General features: G+C 32.7%; 1 protein-coding gene across 1 annotated transcript; it reads left to right on the forward strand.

The window, feature by feature from the left end:
• The first annotated feature begins 2,770 nt into the window (after positions 1-2,770).
• Positions 2,771-7,613, forward strand: LOC8265250 (AP2-like ethylene-responsive transcription factor ANT). The gene is made up of 9 exons (XM_002510002.4): positions 2,771-4,275; positions 4,364-5,063; positions 5,216-5,298; positions 5,484-5,492; positions 5,595-5,683; positions 5,813-5,886; positions 6,006-6,056; positions 6,153-6,229; positions 6,666-7,613. Exons 1-9 carry the CDS (start codon positions 3,915-3,917, stop codon positions 7,349-7,351), a joined length of 2,130 nt encoding a protein of 709 aa, XP_002510048.3. The 5' UTR covers positions 2,771-3,914; the 3' UTR covers positions 7,352-7,613.
• The last annotated feature ends 3,535 nt before the right edge of the window (positions 7,614-11,148 follow it).

Genomic DNA, 11,148 nt, shown 5'->3' on the forward strand with positions numbered 1-11,148 from the left:
TACTTTAAAATTTAAAAATTATTTACTAATAATATATTTTTGTACTCACACATATAAAAAAAATTAATTAAAATATTTTATTCTATTTTTAAAAGGGCTCATAAGTTGAATATTTCATAAAATCTTAAAACATACTCTAAACAATAAATTTTATTTTTCAAGATTTTCTGTATTATAACCAAATAAAATAAGAAATTCATATTTTAGGAAATATATTTGTCAAACAAATGCATTCTATAAATATATTGTATTCCACCAAATAAACGGAGCCCCACGAAAAATATTTAACAAATTAACGCCCCCAACATTTCCTATTATTGTATTTTCTTTATAAAAAGAAAAGGCTAATCTGTATTTTCTGATATTATTTTATTTATCCGTTGATGGATAATTATTAGACCAACATACTTTTATGCTTGTCGTGTTACATCTATATAAATAGATTAAAATTGAACTCGAGTACTTTTGCGTATATATTGCATGGGCATTTTTGTCGTGGAAAAAGGGTCAATATACCCTCCAAACTTTTTTGAAAGAGTTAAAAAGCTTGGACTTTAACTTTATTAACAAATAAATCCACAATTTCTTAATTTTTAGATCAAGTAAATCTAGATTTTGACTATATGAAGTGTACATACAATCCCTCCTTATGGAGAGTGAATCCAATGTTTATTGAAGAAATATATTTTTATTTTTAATCTAAATTTACTTATTTTATTTTGTTATCCAATATTTAATTAGAAAACAGTAAATTCTTCAACTTCACCCTTTATCTCAAATTTCTTACTGCACTATTACTCCACCGTCACTCACTCTCACCACATCTTCCCATTTCCTTTATCAACTGTGCCCAAAGTTAATTCTTAAACATTTGCTGGAAAATGCTCTTAGCTTGTCCTCCCTCATCATTAATTTAGGTTATTTTAGATTTCTTATTTTCAAATCTTTTATTATAGAGCCTTTAGGGGGGGTTATTGCGTTAACGGTGAAGGCATCATCATCCATGCATGATGAAATGGTAGATGTGCCAACCGAAACTTCAAGCACCGTAAAGGAATTAAAGGACATGTGTTGATGCAATGAGTTATATGATTTTTCTATGTGGATGCTAATCAAAACTCTCTTTTTTTATTTCTTTCTTTGGTCCGGGTCAAATTTGAATAGATTTTGCATCAAAAGAAAAAATGATCATCGGCAATGAGAGTATTTGGCATGATCTGATGCATTACTCCAAGTGAAAACATCTTAGCACATTATCCTTTTCAAAAAATATGGAAAAAGAAACTCTCATTTGCTCAAATTAAAAAGAAAATAGAGGTTCATATAAGCAAACTTTGTGATTGACGTTGAGAATGGCTAGGAACAAGTCTTACCGGTCGAATACATGGCAGGTTGACAAATAGTGGAGCAATGGCAATATTGACGGGGTAGGTAAGAGATTAGAAATGACGGTCATGGTGACAATCATAATGGCAGTAAAGAAAATAACAGTGATAGTGAGACTGTTTTTTTTATTTTCTAAATTCTGATTTTAAAATATAACTACAATAATATTTAAATAAATAAATAATATAACATGTATTTTTAAATTTTGAATCACCTGCCTCAATTCAGCTTTTTCTGGGTGTAGATGGCTCTAAAAATAGAATTTGTTACAAAAGTTAAAATCTGATTATACTTAACCCCTTAATACAAGTTAGGGGGAGAAACTGACCCTTTCTCTTTTTTGTCGCTTTGCCCATCACTGACAATTATATTACTAATGGTGCTTTATTAGGAGTGTTAAACGCCCTGAACGTCAGGGACAAACTCGTGTTGAAAATGATCTCAGCCTTCTCTCTTTTTCTTTTAAAGCAAAATATATCTCCAATATTGATTATCAAAATGTTTATCCAGTTACACAACATCTCAAATGTAGCTCACAGCAAATGTCAAGCTGTCAGATGAATTAAAGCACAAGGCCAGAAAGATGGCCCCCAATAAATAAAGCACTTTCTTTTATCCAAATCAACGGCAGGTGATGGGGCTGTGACTAATATATGGTCTTTGGTAGAACGACTTGTTTCCTTTCCTTTATATTTTACAAAGTATATTCTATTTTATCAATTATCACTATTAAGAAATTAAGTGCAGTACTATTATGTAGCCATAGTAATAAAATAAATTATTAAAATAAAATTTTCCTACATATAAAAACTAAAACAATTATATTGATCAATATATAAAATTCTGTTGACATTTAGTTGCTCCTTTCGTCTCAAAATTCATCAATCGTTCTTAATCAAATTCTTTTGACATTTTTATCACAATTTTTCAAGATTTTTATACATTTGATTTATTTTTTGTTATTTAATTTAAATTTAAATTAAGAGAGAAATATAGAAAATGTTCATGTAAAAGAGGCCATAAGGTTTTTCATATCTTTCTTTTACCTTCTCTCCTTGTTCTCCCCTATCTGCACTTTAAATTAACTACACTACTAAGACATGCAACACCAGCAGTCTAACGTGATTGAAGAAGAAATCATGCATGGTGCGGAAGTATAACTAATTCAATTTGTTTCCTTAATTGTTTTCAGAAATTTTGTACAAGTAAATTTGGGTCTCAAGGATAATTTGTTTCCTTAAGAAAATTCGCTTTTATCCACGAACCAGATTTATTTGCTTTTGACTAATAAATATTGTTTGACAGAACTTCTATGAACAACCAAATTGCAGAAATTGAATGCTAAAAGCTACTGTAAATTCATATTTTTTTAAATATTGCAATGTAATTGTTTATATTATAATATATTTGAAAATTCTAATACTTTGCATATTTATTTGACTGTTTAATGAACCGGTTTTTCATAGGAAGCAACTAATTTATTGATAGAATATAATGTGGGGCTTTACTTAAAAAAAATTATGATTGAAGTTGTGAACAAAACACAAAAAAGAAATAGAAAAAAAAAAGAAAAAAAAAAAGAGGAAAGCTGTGAACCAAAATGGAGCTGTATTTAAGTTGAAAGGAAAAACAAGAGATATAAATTGGATTGCAGAGAGGCAGCAGCAGTGTACTGTATGAAGTGACTGGAGGGGCAGATGTCCTGCCCGTCAAATCTATCTAAGGCCCTGTGGACTGTAAAAATAAAGCTAACTAGTTTTGGTTACTGACCACTCTTTCTGCCTATTGGCTATTGCCATACCCAGTAGATTCAATTCAACTGTCTATATAATACTACTATTATGTCACTAAGGTGAGAGACAGAGTACTAAAAAGAGTTTTTCATATTTCTGATAATATCTTCTTGGGTATTTCCTTTTTCTTTCTGGGTAATGAGGAAGTAAGAGAGATAGTAGATACTGAGTATAGAAGAAAAGGGTTAATGTTAGTTTTGGTTTTGGGTTTATATTGGATCTGAGTTTTTTGTAGGGTTTAAGAATTGTTGTTGGTCTAATAAGTCTAAAGAAAAAGGGTAGATAGAGAGAGAGAGAGAGAGAGAGAGAGAGAAAAGCAAAAGACGTGGTCTTTCTCATATACACAGATCCCTATGGAATGCAGGGGTGCTCCCCAGCATTGCTTGCTCGAATTCATTCCTTTTGTTTAGTTTAAAGAGACCAGTTTTGTTCTCTTTAGAGAGAAAGAGAAAGATAGAGAGAGAGAGAAAAAAAAATTATGGGTTCTTCTTGTTGCACAGAGTGAAGTGTGTTTGGGCCAGAAGAAAAAATTATTTCTTTCTTTTTGCAATGACTTCCTCTTGATAGACAGCGAAAAAGAACCAAGCTTTCATACAGGGCTGAAGCAAAGGGAGATTTTTTAGGTATGATTAGTTCATGATTTTTTGCCAATGATTGAGTGAGTTTTCCTTGCAACAAGTGAAGGAAACCTCCCTGGAAGTTAAAGAAAAGGAAGAGAGAGAGATATTAAGAAAGATGAAATCTTTGAACGACAATAACAATGGTAGCAATAATAATAATAACTGGTTGGGGTTCTCTCTCTCACCCCACCTGAAAATGGAGGTTAATGCTTCTTCTGATCCCCAACATCATCATCATCAGTATCACAATGAATCACAGACTCATTCTTCTTCTTCTTCTTCTGCTGCTGCTGCTGGTGTTTCTAGTGCTGTTCCAACTAGCTTCTATTTGTCTTCTTCTCACTTCAATACCTCAACTGGATTCTGTTATGGTGTTGGAGAAAGTGTTGGCTTTCACTCTCCCTTGTCTGTTATGCCACTCAAGTCTGATGGCTCTCTTTGTATTATGGAAGCTCTTACTAGATCACAACCTGAAGGTAATTATTTCTGCTTCTGCTTTATGTCCTTTTATAATCTTTTTTAGGAAAATATGCCTAAACCATTCCACTTTTTTTTTTTTTTAAGGAATGGTGCCAAGTACAACCCCAAAACTGGAGGACTTTCTAGGTGGTGCAACTATGGATACACATCAGTATGGCAGTCACGAAAGAGAAACAATGGCATTAAGTCTAGACAGCATGTATTATCATCACCAAAACACAGAGCAAAATGGAAACAGGCAACATTCTCTTGAACTTCATGAACCTTACAGGCAGCAACAGCATCAGGAACAACATTTCTCGGTTCAAAACCATCCATATTATACTACCGGAATATCATGCCATGGAATGTACCAAACCCCATTAGAGGATTCAACAACTAAAGATACCCAAATTTCTGATTGTGATCCACAGATCCCTCAAATGGGTGATGATGATGGGATTCCTTGCTTGAAAAACTGGGTTGCTAGACACTATTCCACTACTCACAATGCAATAGAGCAACAGAATACTAGCAATATGGTTGATGATGGAGAAGCAGCCTCCGGTCCTGTTTCTGGTGCTATAAGTTGTGGTGATTTACAGTCTCTTAGCTTGTCAATGAGTCCTGGTTCTCAATCTAGTTGTGTTACAGCTCCAAGGCAGATCTCACCTACTGGTACGGAGTCTATGACCATGGAAACAAAGAAAAGAGGTCCTGCAAAAGTGGGTCAAAAACAGCCTGTTCATAGGAAGTCTATTGACACATTTGGCCAAAGAACTTCACAGTTTAGAGGTGTAACAAGGTTAGTATAGTTTTCTCACCGTTTCTTTTAACCCAAGTCTTTTTTTTTTTCTCTTTAAAAGATTTCCATTCAGTTATTGCTGTTTCCTGTTTTCTTTCTTTCATCATTTTGCCTGTTTGTGACTCTTCTTGTCAATTTTATCTTCATACCAGACATAGGTGGACGGGTAGATATGAAGCCCATCTCTGGGATAATAGTTGCAAGAAGGAGGGCCAGACCAGGAAAGGAAGGCAAGGTTGGTCTGGTCAAGCAAATCAAAATATTAGATTTTACGCTATACGTTTGGAAGTATTGCTTTTTTGACTGCAATTCTTTGTCCATCTGTCCTTCCTGGCCTGACTTGTGTTATTTAATTCTTACTTGTCATGTATATGCTTCGTATGGATGCCATTCCCCTCAAATGATCAAATATTTTTTCAGTTTATCTTGGTAAGTATTTCTTTTCTTTTAACTTCTGCGCGAACAAAAATGCTTAATAAATAACCCTTGTTTTTATGTTAATTTTAGTTTATTATCATTAAATTATAACAGGTGGATATGATATGGAAGAGAAAGCTGCCAGAGCTTATGATCTTGCTGCCCTCAAGTATTGGGGCCCTTCAACCCACATAAATTTTCCAGTAACGTTCTAATCTTTGGCTACTATATTCCTGAGTATATATATATATATATATATATATATATATATATATATATATATATATATATATTGGTTGCTAAAATGCTATTTCTTTCTGTTTATGTTCCAGTTGGAAAATTACCAAGAAGAGCTCGAAGAGATGAAGAACATGAGCCGACAGGAATATGTTGCGCATTTACGAAGGTAAGGACACAACTTACAATTTCTAAAATGGTGGCTGTGGTCCAAATTTTTATGAGCGTGTGATTGCATATTATTGATATATATATATTTATTTATATTTTACCCCCTTTGCTTCGCAGGAAAAGTAGCGGGTTCTCTAGGGGGGCCTCAATGTACAGAGGAGTAACAAGGTTCTTATTATCATAAATCTTAATGTCAAAACCATACAATTTTATTTTTAGCAGAAGCTTAGCTTATGTACTCCAAGTTTTCTCCAATTTGTGTAGGCATCACCAGCATGGAAGATGGCAAGCAAGGATAGGCAGAGTTGCAGGAAACAAGGACCTTTATCTTGGGACTTTCAGTAAGTTGTTTATAAGTTTCGAATTCTTTACATATTTTTGTTCGCTATATTCTTTTCAATCATTCTCCTCTCAAGTTCAAAGTTTTGTTGGGCTGTTGCTTGCTGTGCATAAAGAGCTTTTAAAAGGACTTATTTTTATGACAACTCTGCTTGGCATGTCTCCACTAAAGACTAGTGATGCTTTTATAAGGCTGATGATGACTACTACTTTGGGACTGCACAATACATGCTTCTGATTTTCAGTAACAATTCAACTTTTTTAAGGCTGTTTTTCTCAGCTGAGATGATAAAGAGGAATAAAAAGTATTTCTGACTAAAATGCCTTGATTAAAGGCTTTCTTTTTCTTTTTTCTTCTTTTTTTAAACTGTTGTCCCTTGTGCTAAATTGTGAAATGCTATAGTTTCGCTTAAGATGTTTTATTAAATTAAATTCCAGGCACTCAAGAAGAAGCAGCAGAAGCATATGACATTGCTGCAATCAAGTTTCGCGGTGTTAACGCTGTAACCAACTTTGATATAACAAGATATGATGTTGAGAGGATTATGGCAAGCAATACTCTCCTGGCAGGAGAATTGGCAAGGAGAAACAAAGAGACTGAGATAAGTAATGGGGCAATTGAGTATAACTCGTCAGCACAGAACAGTGCTGAGTCCATACAGATTGAGAACAGCAATGGCAACGTTACAGATTGGAAAGTGGCTTTATACCCTTCGCCGCAGCCACAGACTAATACGTGCAGTGATTCTCTTGATCAGAGGTCAATAATTTGTGGGGGAAATTATCGGAGTTCAAATTATTCGTTGGCAATGCAAGACCTTATCGGTATTGAATCAGCGAACTCTAGCCAGCATGTAGTGGATGAGTCAGGCAACAGGCTAGGAACTCATTCCTCGAACCCTTCATCACTGGTGACCAGTTTGAGCAGCTCAAGAGAAGCTAGCCCTGATAAAACTGGTACTACAATGCTGTTTGCTAAGCCAACGTTGGCATCAAAGTTCGTTAGCCCAACAAGTAGTGTTACTAGTGTTGCCCCATGGTTCCAATCAGCAACCCAGTTGAGGCCAGCAGCTGCAATATCAATGGCTCATTTGCCAGTGTTCGCAGCTTGGAATGATACCTAAAGACCTTCCAGTTTTTGGTGAAGTTTTGCATGGAGAAGGAAAAAAAAAAAAAGGAAGGAAAGAAATGAAGTACTGTTTGAGGGGGGAAAGTAAGGAAGAAGTAGGATTCTTGTTTTTATGTAATCTTTTTTAGGTTGTTAGTGGAGAAAAATGGGGAGTAATGAAAGACAAAGGTGGGGGCCAAATTATCTGTCTGTAAGAAACTTTTGTCAAAAATATGAACCTTTTGGCATCATATTGGAATGAAATTTTTTTTGCAAAATGGAGGGAAGGGATATATAAATATATAATATAATTAAGATTGGGATCTAATGATTAAATTCTATGAAATGATGTTATCAATATACAACAAGTGGCCCTTTTTATTAATTATTCAATCTACTTTTCTTCTTTATTGTTTTGTTACTTCAACTTTTTTGAGGTAATGCTAAATCCCCAAGTACATAACCAGCTCAATGTTTCCCAATAATGCAAAAAGGTTGCAACTTTGACCACAAAATCTCTTCAATCTGCATTACACCATCATTACAATTCCTCCTTGTTCTTATCTCAGCTTTCTCCAAAGGCAACAGACATTCCCACTTCATTCAAAAAAAGAACACAGGTGGTGGGAGAGAGATTCTTGTGCATCAGTACTTTAGCTGAGTTTATATTTTAGGATTTTAATGGTCATGATCAGTTAGGACTTTGTCTGCTATATATATATATATATATATATATATATTTCTTTTTCTCTTCACTTTGTAAAGTCGTTATGGTTAAAAAATTTGTTTAGCTTTTCCTTATTCCACTACATGATGTGAACTAAAGAGAAGGAGAAATTGCACGTAAAAGCGAATCCATGTCTTTGTGTGGACAATGAAAAATCATTAGTTGGAGTTGTTGATGATAAGTGATTACACATCTTCCTCGTGTGGACACTCTGCTTTCTTGCATGTCTCAGGATAATTGATTGCTATTTTGACTAATTAAAATATGATCATTTGGTCCCATGACAACGAGGATTTGAGACCTTAAAAGCTGCAAATTAATTCCCTAAATTTGGGATTTCCTTAGCTTCATAAAACCCATAATTCAATCTTTTAAATAACAAATTCTTAAGTTAGTCGCTTGTCATCTGGTTAATAAAACCTGTTAAGCTTCAATGATTTGATCCAAATATACCTACTCACTGTAGATTTCTGTAAATAATGAAATTATTGTACCCAGCGAATGGCAAATACTAAAAAAGATTAGCCCTTTTTATTTTTCTTTCTATTTGTCGATAGCTTTTGAATTTTTTAGCTATAAGCTGAAAATGAGTCATAATTATGTTCCTCACTCAGTTGTTGTACTATTATTATTATTTTTATTTCCCCTTGTTAGTGTAGCGAAGTGTAGTTCATGTGCCACTTGGGGTCTATGGATCGACATAAAATTGTTATTGTACTTTATCCTTTGGTGTCAAATGCCTTACAGACTATAATCACCGAAATCAGTAGCTTTCGAGATAAAAATGCCAAAATGTTGCCTTTGATTGGACAATGAAAGAAGGGCATAAATATTTATAAAAGGACGAGACTCAAACGAACCAAAAAATGGCAAAGAAGAAAGGTCCACAAAGGATCGATTGATGGTCAAAAAGAATGCGATTCATGAAGAAAAAGATTGCAAAGCGGATAGCTACTTCTTATTTTTAACGCATAAAGTTCCAAGCCATTCATATAAATTTCTTCAAGCCTCTTTAATTTTAGTCAAAAACCATAATTACATTTGCTTGTCGTTGACAGGTTGTATATATATATATATATATATATATATATATATATATATATCATTTTTATTTTTTTGCTAAAACAAATTAAGTTCGTGCAGCAAAGCATTGGAAAAGTATAATAACTTGCACACGACCTAGTATGGATCTTTATTTAGCTTCTCATAATTTCAACCATTTAATCATGGAATTTCCATTAACGTAAATCTTGGTTCTTTCTACTGTGGGACTTGATAGAGTTTCACTCTTGCGTTTTCAGTTCACTTGTGAGTTAAGTCCTCAAAAGGAAAAATAATACTAGGGTTTGGTAAACAGCCATTTGATGATAAAGAAATATTTGGGATTTATGAGAACCGAAATCTTATTAAGACATTGTAGTATTGGCATGAACTTTGCTCGAGTCTCTTTAGGGAACCCCTACTCTCAAAAGGCTATCTGATATTGTAGGCAGCCGAACAAAGCATTCAAATCAAACATGAGAAAGGGAATTCAATAGTTTTGTACCATGAAATTTACTGTTGGCCCAAACTGATGATACATGTATATATTATACGGCTATAATTGTAGCGTGTGGATCTTGAAATATAATCTTAAATGGTCCCAAAAATGTCTTAGGGCCCCTTAAGTCCTTTTTGTTATACATGCATAACAGGGCTAGCTATAACAGTTCAATGTACAGAGGGGGAGAGAGAGAGAGAGAGCAGAGAGGAGTGAAGAAATGCAGATGTTTACAGAGTCCAATTCTTGACAGGGAAAGAAGATAATGGATGTTTGCATAGGGGAGTCTGTTTCTTCTGAGGAGACCCCTAGTAGTTTGTGACTTTTTCTCCATCCTCACCTGTCTTAATACATATATGTATCATTTTTTTTTTTGGGGAACTGTATATATCATCCATTTCTCTTATTATACATATTTATTTTATCATGTGATAGCTTTGACAATATGACAAATGAATTAATCCTATTCGTACATCTGTAGTGGTGGCCTGATCATGAGACCTAACATGATTGAGTGTCTTCCATTATTAGTATAGCATAATATTGTAGGACAATGGGAACCTCCAATCTAGCTAAAATTAGACATTAAACTATGTGCATTTTGACAGTGTTATAGTCATAATTCATATGAATATTTATTAGGGTGACACTCATGGTTGATTTAACACTTGCATGTTAATAATTATTTAAGAAAAAGAATGAGTTTTAGGGTGTGTTACACTCAAAAAAGTTAGTTTTAGTTGTATTCAATTATCAACATTTTTGTTTCGAAAAAGTAATAGCACATTCAAATATCTTATGAGTAACAAATAATTTAATTGTTATGAACTTGAACAATAAAAAAAAATTATGGTGGTGGTTGGTTCAGAGATTTGATGCAGCTATTAAACAACTGTATTAAAGTGTTTGGTGAAAATTTAAAGAACAGCAGCTGATAGCTGATTTAATCACAATCAGCTGTTGATTATATCAACTCTATTTTAGAGTTTTTTCTTATCAACAGATAACTTATTTGATTTATTTATTTATTTAGACACTATTATTTTTATTAAAGTTAGAATAATAATTTACTATAAGCTGATATCATATAATTATATTTTTATATTTTATAATAAATAATAAAAATTATAATTTTAAAATTATTTTTAATAGTTAAATAATTATAATTATGGTATTTGAAATTAGAAATTTTTATTAGTATTAAATTTTTACTTTTAAAATAACTTTCATAATTTTTTTAATAGTAAATAGAAATGAGCTAAAAAAATTAATTATAATATTTTTAATTATTATAAGTTATTTTTATAAATTTATATCATCGAATATAATATAATAAAATAAAATATATTTAATGATAAATTATGTTCTAAATTGTCATTTAATATACTAACAGCAACTGCTAATAAAATTTTATAAAATAATTTAATTTATCAGCCGTCAGCTATCAACTATCAGCCACCAGCTACCAGCTTTACTGCTCAGCCGAACCAAATAGGACCTATATTTTTTAAATTTTTTAATTACTTTATACTAGTTATTCATAAAA

This window comes from Ricinus communis, chromosome 2 (assembly GCF_019578655.1).
Source record: "Ricinus communis isolate WT05 ecotype wild-type chromosome 2, ASM1957865v1, whole genome shotgun sequence".
In the NCBI taxonomy this organism is placed as follows: domain Eukaryota; kingdom Viridiplantae; phylum Streptophyta; class Magnoliopsida; order Malpighiales; family Euphorbiaceae; genus Ricinus; species Ricinus communis.

Excerpts from the sequence above, each read along its gene's own strand:
- LOC8265250 (XM_002510002.4), top strand. The coding sequence starts at position 3,915 with ATGAAATCTTTGAACGACAATAACAATGGTAGCAATAATAATAATAAC. Across the intron at positions 5,064-5,215 it reads CAGTTTAGAGGTGTAACAAG|ACATAGGTGGACGGGTAGAT; the intron begins GTTAGTATAGTT and ends TCTTCATACCAG. Across the intron at positions 5,684-5,812 it reads CAACCCACATAAATTTTCCA|TTGGAAAATTACCAAGAAGA; the intron begins GTAACGTTCTAA and ends TTTATGTTCCAG.